This window comes from Centropristis striata, chromosome 1, assembly GCF_030273125.1.
Source record: "Centropristis striata isolate RG_2023a ecotype Rhode Island chromosome 1, C.striata_1.0, whole genome shotgun sequence".
Taxonomy (NCBI): domain Eukaryota; kingdom Metazoa; phylum Chordata; class Actinopteri; order Perciformes; family Serranidae; genus Centropristis; species Centropristis striata.
The window spans coordinates 13,742,124-13,757,982 of record NC_081517.1 but is presented as its reverse complement, the minus strand read 5'-3'; the positions used below and the strand labels follow the sequence as shown (position 1 = coordinate 13,757,982).

General features: G+C 40.7%; 1 protein-coding gene across 1 annotated transcript in view; it reads left to right on the top strand.

Annotated features, from left to right (window-relative positions):
* The first annotated feature begins 1,051 nt into the window (after nucleotides 1-1,051).
* Nucleotides 1,052-15,859, top strand: part of gpr179 (G protein-coupled receptor 179) — a 32,517-nt gene continuing 17,709 nt past the window's right edge. The window contains exons 1-3 of the mRNA XM_059331869.1: nucleotides 1,052-2,682; nucleotides 4,775-4,883; nucleotides 15,584-15,680. Coding sequence (XP_059187852.1) covers nucleotides 1,763-2,682; nucleotides 4,775-4,883; nucleotides 15,584-15,680 — 1,126 coding nt within the window. The 5' untranslated portion in view covers nucleotides 1,052-1,762. The remainder of the gene's footprint in view (nucleotides 2,683-4,774; nucleotides 4,884-15,583; nucleotides 15,681-15,859) is intronic.

The following is a 15,859-nucleotide window of genomic DNA, read 5'->3' as shown; positions in this document are numbered from 1 at the left end:
TACTAAGTCAAAAATAAAATGGAAAGATAATAATAAAAAACTGAAGGAGCAGAAGGTGACTCATGATGTGTTTAACCGTCTGCATCTTCTCATCCTCACACTTGTTTTTATGTTTTTCTTTTGATGGCTACATGAGAACAGACAGGAACATGACGAGACTGCAATAACACACGTATGCACAGGTCACACATACACACACACACACACACACACACACACATCCTTATTGTCTTCCTCAGGATTGACTGCAGCACCTCTGCAGTCCCAGGGTGGGAGGTGGGAGTGGTGTTTTTGTATGTGTGTGTGTGTGTGTGTGTGTGTGTGTGTGTGTGTGTGTGTGAATGGAGGGGGGGGTGATTCTCAGGAACCGGTTGCCATGGCCACCAAAACAAGGATTCTTGCCTGCATCACTCCTCACAGCGAGCACGTTTCATTTCACCCCTCTTTCTCTCTCTCTCTCTCTTTTTCTCACACTTCTCATGCAGCATCTCTCACATATCCATACTTTGGTGCACACACACACAAACAAGCAGACAGTGCATGCTAATGCACACACACACACACACACACACACACACACACACACACACAGAAGCAGGGGGATTCCCTGACATTGCAAAAAAACCACCTACAAACAATAAAAACATTTAAGCCTCTTCTTGTTGTTTTTATACCTGTAATCTATGTTTGTTGGCATGTTGCATCTATGATATGATCTCCTCCAGTCTGTGTGTGTGTGTGTGTGTGTGTGTTTGTGTGCAGTTAAAGAACATCTATATCCCATCCACTTTCCATGTGAAGGAAGGGTTAATCCATCCATCCAGCAGGGGGATTCTTGATGGATGCTCAAATGCAGCAGAGCTTAACCCTCATCTCTAACTGACTGCATCATCCTCCAAACACACACACACACACACGCACACACGCACGCGCACACACACACACACACACACACACACACCAGATGTACCACTCTCATCACCTTTCAGCGCTGGTGAGCATCCCTGTCGATATGGAGGAGGGTGAATGAAAGGAGGGGAAGAGGAGGGAATGATAGGAGGGAGGGAGGAGAGGGGGAGGAGAGGGAGGATGGACAAGCATCACAAGCCTCCGTCAGATGGGCTCGAGGCTCTTTGGAGCAACAGATAGCAGAGCGGCAGCAGCCAGAAGGAGAGGAGAGGAGAGAAAAGGGAGGATTTGCTCTCTCCATCTCTACGACACACTTCTCTCCTCCTCCCTCTTGGACACGGGTATCCCACAACTTTGAGGCTTTCCCCCCTTCTCCTGCTCCTCCCTCCTCCTCCTCCCCTTTCTTGCGCACGCTGCGTTTGCTTTGCTCCGGAGGTTTTGGCGCACGCCTTTGCGACTAAAAATTCGAGGGAGCCACCGGACGGACTGTGCGGAGATGCGGGGACAGCTCCCTGCATGCTGTGCCTTTCTCCACCGCCGAGGGCACGTAGGTTTAAGGTCTACCACTTTGTGCGAGTGTGCGCGTGCCCGTGCGCGTGTGCACAGATGGAGCTGTGCGCTCCGAGTGTGAGCGCTGCAGACAGAGTGGCCGCGCTCCTCCCGGACACCTGCTGCTGCTGCTGCTGCTGCTGCAGCGCGTCGCTGATGTGAAGACGAAGAAAGTCCAAACCTCCGCAAACATGTGACGCTTTTTCCTCTCCTTAAGGGAACTACAAACGGGGTCAAGAGCCAAAAAGAGAAGGTGTTGCACGAGTGTGACCCCCCCTTCCCCTCCTCCCTCCTCTTCTTCAGGATGGGTCCTGTCTGGCTTCTTCTTCTGCTCCCATGCCTCCTCAGAGCGCAGGTGACTCCAGACTCCACAGCAGGAGGAGTCACAGTGAGGGCAGACAACACCACTGACTTTTCTACAAACAGCACAGGAAGCCCAGAGGTTTCCCCCTCTGGCTCCTTCAGACCCCCGGAGCCTTCTGGGTTTGCAGGGACGCCTTCAGTAGCTTCCACAGTGCAGGAAGATGACTGGTCCCCCGCAGAGACCTTCCTGTACACTGCAGACCCGTCCACTGTGGAGGCAGCACGCTGCTCACGGGCGTACAGCCTGCCGCCGCAGACCAGATCCCTGCCCGCCAGCTTTAGTGCCCCCCTGCGGCCCGCTATGGACGTGCTGGCCAACACGGCCAACTTCCTCAACATGATCTTCCAGGCGAGCGACCTGCGGGAGAGCACGGTGCAGGAGGACATGGAGTGGTACCACGCCATGGTCCGCGCCCTCCTGGAGGCGGACCTGATCATCCGGCGGGCCCTGCTCACCTTCGACGCCGACCCGACCTCCCCGGTGCCGCAGCTGGTCCTCTGTGCCTCCCGCAACCCGGCGGCGAAGGTTCAGACCATCATCCTCCAGGACTTGTCCAAGGCCTGGGAGAGCCTGCACCCGCCGGCGCCGGCCCCCGACGACAGCTGGTTCAGGAGCTTTAAGTTCCCGGAGCCCAACCAGCCGACGGCGGGCCTGTCCAAGCGGGTGCTCCTCAACGACCTCAGCACCTTGGACACGCCCAAGTGGAGGCAGGGCGACAGCTACGTGACCAATCACAGCGGGGTGCGCTGGGCCAGCGCCCCCTTCCTCGACTGTGAGGACGGACTGTTCATCCCCGGCTGGACGCTCACCCTGTCCGCATCCTTCTACGGCCTCAAGCCTGACCTCACACCAGAGTTCAGGTCAGGGCTCACACACAAACCAAAACACACACACACACACACACACACACACACACACACACACACTCTCTCACACACTAATGGTACATTACAAACACTGAAATAATGGAATTAATTTTTACAAATCGGTGGCTCAAAATAAACTGCCCACAAGACAGTTTCATAAAACCTCTTCTATGTTTTGAATTTATTGTTAAATATGTCACCTCTTTTATTCCAGAGTGGGTATTAATGAGCAGTCTGACAGATGTGGAAATGTTTGTGTCTATAGAAATAGACTTTTTCTATGTGAATTGTGCACTGACTCTGCAAAAGTACTCTTAGGACAGCTTTCTCAAATACTTTATCAAAGAATATTTACCTCTATTATTAGTTGTTATACATTATACTAACAATGTATTGCACTGTCACCCAATTGTCGAAATGAATACTGAGTAAAAATTAAAAATGAATAGCTAAATAAACATCAGAGCACATGGCTGACCTAAAAATACATATAAATATATTTGTTCTTAAAGAGCAATAATCCCATCAAATTTCATGAATATCCATGGAACTTTAACCCGACCCTGGCGTGTGTTTGGGGGCGCTGTGGAGCAGGTTGGATGCATTTTTTTTCATCAGTTCTGACGCGTGTGCCAATTTTGTACGTCTAATGATAATAATGTTGTTTAGCTTTATTGGGCCTTATTAAGCTAAACATACACCAGTACTGTAATTTCAGTATCATTTAATTACTGACATACAATAAAGAATATATTGAAATCAATTAAATTGCTAAAAATTACTTTATTTTTCGTGTATCCGTCAATGATTCATCATTTAGCTAAATAAAAATAAAAAGTTAAATCATACTGTAAGTTCAGTAGCATTCAATTAAACCATTAAAATAAATAAATGGCTAAATATTGCTTTAAATTTGAATCTGTCAATTACCTACCATTTAAATAAATACATATAAATAGCTAAATAGTACTGTATATTGAGTATCATTCATTACTGACCACTTAAATAAAGAATGATTCAGAATAAAATAAATAGCTAAATAGTAGTTATTTTTTGATATCCGTCAATTACTTAGCATTTAAACAAATAAAATTCAAATAAACAGCTAAATAGTAATATATATTTGTATTCAATTACCTACCACTTAGATAAAGAATGTATTTTAAAAAATAAAAATAAAATAAAGTTGCACTGTATATCTGTCCAGTATCAGTCAACTTCTGGCCATTTAAAAAAGAAAGAAGGAAAAATGAACATGATTGCTAAATCACCCCAAGCATTGTTTTCAGCATTAAATATTTTGTAAAAAAAATAAAAATAATAAAAAAATAAAAATTTGCATCAGTACATATCTGACAACATATATGCTGATACTGATATAAATAAGTCTATAATCAATATCTGCCACTAGATATTTGCCGTTTTCTGCAAAACTGGATCAAATTAGGTGTTTTTCATTTCACACTTGATATTTGCAAACCATAAACACTTTCCCTCACCTCAGACTGAAGCACAGCTGAGACTCTGAATGTAGCCGAGAGGCTGAACTGGAACGCACACAGTCTGAAGAGAGATGAGCAATAAATCATTTCTGTTAATATGAATACTTCCTCTCTGATCTGGAAGCAGAAAACTGGCATGCAGAGCAACGTGCCAGCCATGAAGCAGAGAAGAGGAGAGAAACTTTCCAGACTCACTCAGTCTCAACGTCCAAAATGTGTCTGTTACATGTAGAATAAAACACTGTGAGATCTGTTAAAACTCAGTAGCAGTGTTGTGTTTCTCACCTGCCATTTCAGTCCTCTGTCGGCCTTTTCTCCAGGACTCTGCAGGAAAGTTTGATAAGCATTTGGAATTAAAAAGAAAATGTGTTTGAATTGGATAAAATCTGACATTAAAAAGTGAATCCGCTAAAAGGCCACGCAGCTTTCTGCAGACAAAGGAGAAGAAAAAAGGATTATTCTAATAAGTCTGCTGATATTTGGAGCCACTCTGATTTCTTTACTCTTTCACACGTGTCTCCCTCCTCCTTTGTGTGTGTGTGTGTGTGTGTGTGTGTGTGTGTGTGTGTGTGTTTCTGTGTCAGAGGTGTGATCCGTGTGGACGTCAACATTCAGGACATCGACTTGGACCAATGTACGAGCGGAGACGGCTGGTTTGCTGATACTCACCAATGCAACCGCACCACCATGGAGGTAAAGAAACACCTGCTGCTGGGCATCTCTGAGCTGAAACTGAGTAGAAAAGTTGATCTTTTTTGCACAATTTTTAGCCTTTTATAGAGTTTTGGGGGTTGGGGACAGAGGATTTTTAGGGGGAGATAACAGGTCGACAGTAGATGTAACATCTCAACAACAGATTTGATGCTAAATTTGACCATTTTTGACCACTCAAGAATTGCTAAAATCCTTCCAAAATACCCAATTAAGACACCAAGACATTGAGGAACACTACAGAAAAATCCATGCTGTGATTTGATTTCAAAAACATTTGACATTTTGCAGATTTCTGCATTTTCCGGCAATTGTATGGCGAGAACTTGTGTTGTGTTGCCTGCCTGCTGAAGAATTTTAAATGTTGGTTACAAATATAACATAAGAGGTCAAATTTGGGTTGGCACCACACAGATTTGGTGCTATATTTGACCATTTTAACAATTAAAAATGGTCAAAAATCCCTCCAAAATATCACATTAAGACACCAAGTCCTTGAGAACATCAGAGAAAAATCCATGCTGTGATTTGGTTTGGTAGATTTCTGCATTTTTCTGCAATTGGATGGCAGCACTTGTGTTGTGTTGCCTGCATAGAAACCCCCTTATTGTGAATAGTGTCTCAGCCATCTATCCTCTGAATGCTCTAGGTGTCTAGTTTGTGGATGTAAAGTTTCATGAGGCTGTGATTATCCTAGAGGTCACAGCAGCTCATTTTATACACTGAGCTCAAGTTTCACTGACTATCATCACATATGAAGAAAACTGGGCTCATTGAATCCACTAGAGTCTCAGCTTTCCAATGATACCAAGTTTATGTCATTCAAAGCCTGTCTAGGGACCTTTGTGTGCACAAATATTCAAATACAGTAGAGTAAATAGCATCCATCCTCTGAATGCTCTAGGTCTCTAGTTTGTGGTTGTAAAGTTTCACAAGGCTGAGATTATCCTAGAGGTCACAGCAGCTCATTTTCAAGGAAAAGTTTTAGAAAAAAAATGCTCTCACTTCAGGGAAATTGCTGCTGCTGAAAAAAGGTGGCCCCGAGTCCAATGAAGCCTGTGTTCTCCCTGACTTTTCTGTCTGTGTGTAAGAATATTTAAACAATTCTGTTTGTAACGTACCTCACCCAGCGCATGGCCATGTTTTCCCGGGAACGAACACGCTGCTAAGTCTACCTTTTAGCCTTAAAAGGAATTCAACCTATACTTGTTCATATTCAAATTCCAAACGCCTCTACTGTCTGACAAATCCCAGATCCTACAGTTCGTTATTCTGGTTTAAACCAGTTGTTACAGGTCTGTTCTGAACAAAAGGTTAGACTGTGGCCCTTTAGTAAAAGACTTACATTAAAAGTAACATAAAATATACCACTTGTAACATAAAATATACTACACTGCTACGGTGACTAACATCATCACACACAAAGAAAATTGGGCTTATTGAATCCACAAGAGTCCCAATTTATGCAACTCAGAGACAGTTTATACTTTAGAGACCCGAGTATGCAGAAATATTCAAATGCAATAGGTAAAAATAACATATTTCACTGCAGGGGGTAAACTGCATGGTGTCAGCATGTCTGTCAAAGAGTTTGACTTCTGTGCTTAAAAATGATCCGGATGTCCTGCACCTAATGGGCCCTTGGAGAGGCGCACTAAAGACAGTCAGGCGCACTCAGAATGTTTTTTCAGACCCAATGGATCAAACTTTTTTGGGTTGTGACGTTTAAAAAAAACCATCAGTTGACTTACAGACGTTTCTTTACTCTTCCTGGGGACTTGACGGCTGCCCACAGATGCCATTTTCCTTCAGATATCTTGAGGTCAGATTTTAAAGGGGCTCCTTTAAAAATGTTAAAGCTGGGCAATGGTTTTTACCCAGCAGACAGCAGACACACACTGTCCCGTACCTCAGATTAATGAGTCATCAGCATGTCCCCTTTTTGTGAAACACTAAATCACTTTCAGCCTCATCTGTTAATGATTCACATGAAACATAATAATAATCTCTGTGCAGCCTGTGATGAGGGCAGGTTTTGGGATTTTCGGGTTTTAAACGTTGCGACCTCCAAGACCACAGGTTGGAGCGCGTTTAGATGCTTCACATGTGTTGGAAAAGCAGCAGTTTGGAGCTGGAAAGAAAGGGACATTTCAGATATTGGAAGATTTCATGTCAGTCAGAAGGGCTAAGGACTGAAGTTTGATATATTTAGGTACCAACAAAATTGCCTCCACGGTTTTGAAAAATGCCTTGTCATTTAATACCAATTTTCAATACCTAAAGTGTAAATATCATCAGCATCAGTGGGCCAATAAGCGTGCAGCATGCTGGACTTATACTGTGGCTGTATCACATTATAGACATAAGCAAGAAAAACACAAAGTTACACACAGAGACGGAGCTCATGTGTTTTTTCAGTTTTCGAACCCTTTTTTTTCTGCATGTATTTACCACTTAAAACATGTTTACCATGCCATGTTGGTATAATTTATTTCAGCACAACCTAACCTATATGACCTGATAATTATTGTTTCACTTTGACTCACTGGATTAACATTTAGAACCCCAAAAATAAAAAAACAACATAAAATCAGATTTTTTAAATCACCATTTGAATAAAAAAAATGTATGGCCTGATAATTAGCATTTTACTTTGACTTACTGGATCAACATTTTGAACACAAAAAAACAAACCTAACCCTAACCAAACAACATAAAATCAGATTTTTAAAATTATGTTTTTTTCACTCCCAGCATTCATACTTTAAATGTTGGTTACAAATATATAACATACTATAAGAGGTTGAATTTGGGTTGGCAATAGGGTTGGGCAATAATTCAATACAATAATTTATCGTCTTTCATTGGCATCATATTGTGATGAATATCGAGATATCGATATCAATGACACAAAATTGTCATTGACATTGTCTGATTTGATACTAACAAGCACTAGGGCTGGGCAATATGACGATATAACCAGAATAACCAGAAAACAATGATTTATCATGATATATTGTTATTGAGATATGAAATTACTTATATAGGGATAGAGGATTTTGTCCATATTGCCCAGCCCTAGTTGGCACGATTTGTTACACAGATTTGGTGCTAGTTTTGAGCATTTAACCACTTAAAATGGTCAAAAATCCCTCCAAAATAACAAAATTAAGTCCTGGAGAACAGCAGATACATATCCATATTGTGATTTGGTTTCAAAAACTTTTGAAATTTTGTAGATTTCTGTATTTTTGTGTGATTGTATTGCAAAAATTTGTGTTGTGTTGCCTGCTGAGAAACCCCCTTATTGTGAATAGAGTGTGTAAAGCCATCCATCCTCAGAATGCTCTCGGTCTCTAGTTTGTAGTTGTACATTTTCTTGAGGCTGTGATTATCCTAGAGGTAAATGAGGAGACATCGAGTTCCTTATCTCTGGTTTTACTCGGCTTATCATCATCAAACACAAACAGGCATGGAGTTTCAAGCCAGAACTTTAGAGGGAATAACATTTAGAATAGCCACCAAAACCACTTCCTTTAGGTTAGAAAAATAGAACACAGTTAGACTTAAGAAAAATGCTATTTCAGGATATAATTTCCAACATCGTGACATGAACATAAGTCTCTCCTGGCTGAGGTTTGACTCATCCATCACACCAGAGAGGAGAGATTTCTCACAGCCAGCACAGGGAAACCTCAGATCCACTCTGACTTTGGAATGAGCTGTGTTTACTTGGCGTTTCGCTGCATTATATTTGCATTTGCTGTGTCGCTATTTTGGTATCTTGGTGCTCAGAGGGAGGCTCCCAGGAACATCCTGAACACAGCAAAATGAAAAGAAGAAAGATAAAACAGACAGAGAGCAGTGGATCTGCACACACACAGACACACACAGACACACAGACACACACACACACACACACACACACACTTCTAGAATTCATAGGTGATGATTGAGAAAGATTTTTTCAGTAAAAGAATTAAAATACTCCACGCGAGTAAGAGTACTGCATTCAAAAATGTAGTTGATGACAAGTATGTAGAAGCAAACTATATATTTAACCCTCTGAACCTCAACAAGCACTTTCAGGGCATTTTTCTTTCTTTCTTTTTTAACATGTTCCTCTCTGTGGCCTTGTATTTCAAAAATCTATATAACTATATGCCCAGCTCTGCCCAGCTCTTTTGAATCAGCACAATCATGGCTTGAAGTTGGAACAACTCAAACATGTCTTTGTGCAGAATAACACTGATAAAATTACATAAAAGAAAAAATGCAAGCTGAATTTCCCTGGTGAATTGTTTTTCAAAAATTGAATAAAATTAAATTTAAATAAAAACACTTTCCCAAGTGCCCACAACTGTCATGAATATTGGAAAAACAATTGTGTCTCCACATATGGAAGTATTGTCATGTTTCCAAACTCTCCTGTCCTCTCCTCTCTGCTCTGTGTAAACAGCCTCTCCTGTTCTCTCCTCTCTGCTCTGTGTAAACAGCCTCTCCTGTCCTCTCCTCTCTGCTCTGTGTAAACAGATTTTCAGTGAATATTTGTCACGTGACCGTTGGTCTCAGCAGAATCAATCATGTCTTCACAGTGTTTCTGAGGAGCAGAATTTAATGTTTTTTAACAGGATCTGGTTAATGCAAACTTTATTTTAAATTACACATGTAGAATAAAGAGATTCTGACACAAATATCAACATTTTAGGCTTTGTTTTGGTTATTTTTCCAATGTAAACTTTTGCAACAGATAATCCATTCAAGGACCGTCGGAAAATGTATTTCTGATGATTTCCTCAAGGAAACATACTTTTCAAATCCACGGGGGGTTCAAAGGGTTAATTCCTGCTGCATTAATGTTTATGTTGCATTTTACTGCTTAGATGTTTCCGGTTGTGCTAATTTCTTATCTACATTTAGTAGTAGGTTAATCTACAGTTTGCATCATATTCTATATTCCACATGTTTTTAACCAGATCTGGTTAGTGCAAACGCATTATTTTTTAACACGTTTTAAATGTAGAATAATGTGATACTGATAGAAATATCCTGTGCCCACCAAACAGCTTTGGAAAAACTTGGATTTTTAATATAAATCTGCTTTTTATCAACGCTTTATTTTAAATTAAACATGTAGATCAAAGAGATTCTGACACAAATATCAACATTTTAAGCTTTGTCTTGGTCACTATTTAATAACGGAAACTTTTGTAACTGATGATCCGTTCAAGGACTGTTGGAAAGGTCAAACTCTGATGGTAAAGCCTGTTTTCACAGTTTCTATGGCAAAAGGTGCATTTGTGATGATTTTCTAAAGAAAACATACTTTTTGAATCTGCCGGAGGTTCAGAGGGTTAATTCCTGCTGCATTAATGTTTATGTTGCATTCTATTGCTGTAGATGTTTCCGGCTGTGCTAATTTTAACTCCTTATATATTTTAGTAGTAGGTTAATCTTCAGCAATGCATCATAAAATCATCATATGTTTGTAGCATTGCTGTCCTGCTTAAAAGTCAGAAAAACAGCTTTTTTCAGCTTTGTGACGAGTACTTTTCCAGCTGATCCAAATGGGTTTCAGTTTATTTAGCTGAAGGAGAATTTTCTCAGAACATAAAGGAACTCTTCATCCTTCAGTTTATCACAAACATTCAAACAAGGACTAACCGTCATCTGAAAAGTAACTAAAGCTTTCAGACAAATGTAGTGCAGTAAACATTATAATATTTACCTCTTAGAAGTTGCATAAAATAGAAAATACTCCACATAACTACAGTACTTTAGTGGGTTAAGACATCATTATTGTCGGTATCCTACAAGCTGTTTAAACTGTTTGTGACTTTTAGTTACATCACACAAATACACTTAAAACTAAAAAAGGTTTTAAGCTCTTTCTGTCTGCGCTCAGTACTTTTGTTTTTTGCCTTTTATCCTTCCCTCATGCTTTCATGCATTTATACTTTCACTCCTCTGTCTGTCCCCCTCCTCCACCTCCACCTCCACCCGTCTCTCAGCTCCCCCCTTCCTCCCTGCCAGCCTGTCGGTGCAGACCCAATCCCTCTACCTCTCATCTCAGCTGTCTATTTAAAGATGGATGCGCTGGGTGGCGGGCTGCAGGATGATCTGATGGATTACGGCGGTAATCCAGCCCCGTTGACACACTTCCCCTTTATGCGCCGCACTCACAGAGGTCTGAAACACAAGACAAGAACAGTCCTAAAAAAATCCCCAAATCCACACAGCAGCCTTTGTCCCGTCCTAGCCTGGCCAACACCTGGCTTAGAGGATTCAAACCCTCTGGCTGAGTGGAGACCATGCTGGGTCGTCCACTTCCCTCTGTCCCCTCGTTTCTTAAAGTCTTGTCTCGTCACATCTTGTCTCAAATCATCCAGAGGTGCACTGAGCTCAGAGAATCTCTCACCCTTCTCCAGGAACTGTGTCTGAATGACGCCCACTACAAAATAAACTGATTTGAATCTGATTCAATTGCAATAAACAAACGGTTAAAAGGAAACAAAATGTAGGCTTATTTAGGCAATTATAGGCATTATAAAAAATTATAATTATAAAATAATAAAAAATAAAAAAATTATAAATTATAGGCAATTTTGTACGTTGCTTAGACTACGTTCAGACTGCATATAAAAGTGGCTCAGCTGCTCACATGTGGTCCTAAATCAGATCCAGGTCTGATGTTTTCCAATGCAACCTCCACCTGAAGCCTCTTTTATGTCACTCTAAAGCAGGGGTTGACAACCTTTATGGGCAAAAGAGCCAATGTTGGCCGAAAAAAGGGAAAAAATGTCTGAGTGGAGCCACAAACCTTATTTCAAGCCTTACAATGACGATAAAACAGCCTACTAAATCTAAACTAGCCTACCAGTTTTACTATTAGGTCATAATGAGCATTAATTAATATTATTTTGTCAGAAAGCAGCAAGGACCAAAGTGCAAATGAGAGGCTTGACACTTTAAAAATATCTCAAGAGATTTGGAAGCGAAAGCTAGGGAAACTTAAAACTAGACTTAAAGTTGGCAAAATGTAGAGGTTAAGGTGCCGTAGATTTCGTAAGCTATGATGCACATTTGAGTTGACCAAAACGTTTTTTGAAAATAATGTTTTAATATAAACGGCACATATTTACAATCGAAGAATGCAAATTGCTTTGGGTCTACACCAATGTTGAATGAAAAATAAAACATGGGGCGTTCCCGGTGGCACACCTGGTAGAGCGCATACCACGGAGGCCGAGTCCTCGTGAGCGGGCGGCCCGGGTTCGAATCCGGCTCGGAGCCCTTTCCCGCATGTCTTCCCCTCTGTCTTCCCCTTTCACTCTCTGTACTGTCAATAAAGCTACAAAAGCCCAAAAAAAAAACAAAACATAAACAAATAGCCATTTCATTTTGTATAAATGTTTTGGTCACAGCCACAGGCAGCCACTGCAGACGACCTGAAGAGCCACATGAGGCTCCAGAGCCACAGGTTGCCTACACCTGGTCTAGAGCGACAATCCCCACAATTCTGCCCTGGCTATGGACATGGTGATTATAGATAGATTTATTGTCAATTTTTCCATACGTGCAAGACATACAGATAATTTGAGATAATGTTTCTCTCTGACCCAGTTCTCTGGAGCTGGTTAAATTAAAAATAATAGAAAAGAAAAGAATAGAATGGAAAAAATAAAAACTAGGTGCAAAAAGACAGTCGAGGTTGTTCGTAGGTAGTGCAAGGAATTGTGCAAAACAGCAGAGGAAGTCCTTATTGGGTGGGTGAGTTATGTCTAGAGGGAGGGGGCAGAGGGGGAGGTAGGGGGCAGAGCTCAGCATCCTGACAGTTGATTAAAGCTGTTTGTGCGTCTTGAGGAGGGGGGCTCCGGTACCTTCTCCCTGGAAGCAGGCGGCTGAAGTGGCAGAGTTGTCACCAGCGATGCTGATGGCTCTGTGGTTGAGGCGGGTATTGAATGTGTCATCGAGGGAGGGCAGGGGGACACCGAGGATCCGCTGGCTTTGTTCACTGAACGTTGTAGAGTCGTTCGGCAGGAGACAGTGCAGCCTCCGTACCATGCAGTGATGCAGCCAGTGATGATGTTCTCAATGGTGCCTCGATAGATTACAAACAGAGCTATGATGGAGGAAGTCAATGGAAGGATATTGTGGTTTTAGACTTCAGAAGTATTTGGGGTGACACAAGCTTAACTTGAGGGGTCTAGTGGCTCCCAACACTCCTGGCTCCGCCTCCTCATCACACACACTCTTCTGTACAGATGGAGCAGCCGTCGCTCCACAGAAAGCCTCTTTCTCCTCGTCCTTCTTCTAGTTATCATCTGTTCAGAGCCATAAACTCTGACATCTTCACACACAGACCCATCGTGTCTGTTATTGTTCTTCTGCGGGGTCATGGGGTCAGTTCAGGAACGTGAGCAGTTCACACTGGAGTCTGATACAGGCCACATTTAAGAAATAATGTCAACTGTCAAACAAAAAAATCTGAGCACTTTTCCAAGTGCCCACGAGTGTCATGAAAATTGTAAAGAAAATTGGTTCTCCACATATTTTACATATTGTAGTATTGTCGTTCAGTAACCTCTCCTCTCCTGTCCTCTCTTCTCTGCTCTGTGTAAACAGCTTCTCCTGTCCTCTCCCCTCTGCTCTGTGTAAACAGCTTCTCCTGTCCTCTCCTCTCAGCTCTGTGTAAACAGCCTCTCCTGTCCTCTCCCCTCTGCTCTGTGTAAACAGCTTCTCCTGTCCTCTCCTCTCAGCTCTGTGTAAACAGCCTCTCCTGTCCTCTCCTCTCTGCTCTGTGTAAACAGCCTCTCCTGTCCTCTTCTCTCTGCTCTGTGTAAACAGATTTTCAGTGAATATTTGTCACGTGACCGTTGGTTTCAGCAGAATCAATCATGTCTTCACAGTGTCTCTGAGGAGCAGAATTTAATGTTTTTAACAGGATCTGGTTAGTGCCAATGCTTTATTTTAAATAACACATGTAGAATAAAGAGATTTTGAAGCTTTGTTTTGGTTATTTTTCTTACATAAACTTTTGTAACCTATGATCCCTTCAAGGACTGTCGGAAAGTTCAAATGGGTTTTTTTTGTTTTTTTAAGAAAACATACATTTTAAGCTTAGCAGGCTGGAGGGGTTCAGAGGGTTAATGTTGCACAAGCTTGATGTGAAGTCAAGTGTTTATTAATCATGCATACTGTTTTATTCGCCTTGCACACTTCCATAGATGTAAACAACAGGCAGTAAAACATCCGAAGTGTCCGCCGTGGTTTTAATTCAAACATTAGAGATGACTGTATCCTGATTTACTACGACTGAAGCTGAACTGAGCTGCAACCAGGAGGAGAATTAAGTTGACCGCTCGCTATAATCCATATCACATTAATGTTCAGCCCGTGCCATTAAGTCTCTGAGCATCTGATAAGGGGGATGTGGGTTTGTATATACGTATGTGAGGCCTGTGTGTGTGTGTGTGTGTGTGTGTGTGTGTGTGTGCCGGGAACAGGATTTCTCTGCAAAAGGATAATGCTCTCAGTAGAGGCATTATGTATCCATTTAGCTTTTAACTTAGATTAACACACAGAGCCTCCAAGTGTGTGTGTGTGTGTGTGTGTGTGTGTGTGTGTGTGTGGCTAAATTGAAGCTAGCCTCAGAGGGAAAAGAGAGAGAGAATACTGTGACCCCCTTTTTAAACCTTTATTCATTCAGGTGCTGTCAGTGTTAGCAGTCTCATGTTGTTCCTCTGATGTTTATTTTGTGGCTGAGGTTTCAATTTTTTTTTTTACTGCATTTGTGTTATGTCATTTATATCTTTTTATTATTTATTTTTGCATATATGATTTGCATTTCTTTTCTTTTTTTTGGGGGGGGGGGGGGATTTATTCCATAAAAGCTGCTACAAAAAATAGACTTATTATAATTATTATCATTAATATTACCATTATTATTAATATTATTATTTATTAGTATTGTTATAATTATATATATATATATATATAATTATAACAATACTAATAAAAAATATAAATATTTTTGTATTATTTATTACTATTAATTATTATTATATTATTATATTATTAATAATATTATCATTATTTATTATTATTATAATCGTTAATGTTATAATTATTATTATTTGTTTAAATATATATATTATAAATAATATTTGTATTGTTGGCAACAACTATTCTTGGTGGGGTTCATATTAAAATTAAATACATAAAGTCAACAATATCTACACCTACGCCTCACACAGTTTACGTTACAGTTACATTAACATTTCATCCAACAATAAAATTACACCAAAATGCTGCATATATACAATGAATATTCAGAACCTTTACTTATAAGTAAACAGTACTTATATTACACTGTGAAAATACTTCTGAATTCAAAACCTGACTTTTCCTAAAAAGTATTTATAAGAAAAATGTACTTAAAGTAAGAAAGTAAAAGGGGTTGTCACAATTTTCCACGATTCATTTTTCATTAGGGTTTAGGAAATAAAACTACTTCCCTAAGGTTAGGGCCAAAACTACATTGTTAGGTGTTACAAAAGAGTAAAAAAAAAGTAAAATAAATGCATGTAACTGCAGGGAGTGAGGCAATTATGTAGTTGATATAACCTCTAGAAGTCAGGGAAGTTATGAAGTGACGTTACTTGTGTTTCTGTTTGTTGCAGTGCATACCAACTCCCGGCCGAGGCTTTCGGCTCGGTCAGTACTGCTGCCGCTGCAGAGAAGGTTACTACAACCCGGACATACTACCGCAAGACTCAGGTGAGCTGACAACTGACCTCTGCCCTTTGCAATAAATTAATTGTACTTTAATATTATCAATATTGTCCACATTGTCTACATTTAGCCGCCAGCCTTAGTTACTTTTCAGGTTGATATTTATCATAAAAAACATGATTAAAAGTTAAATTAAAAAGGGATTATGCTATGATAGTATAGTC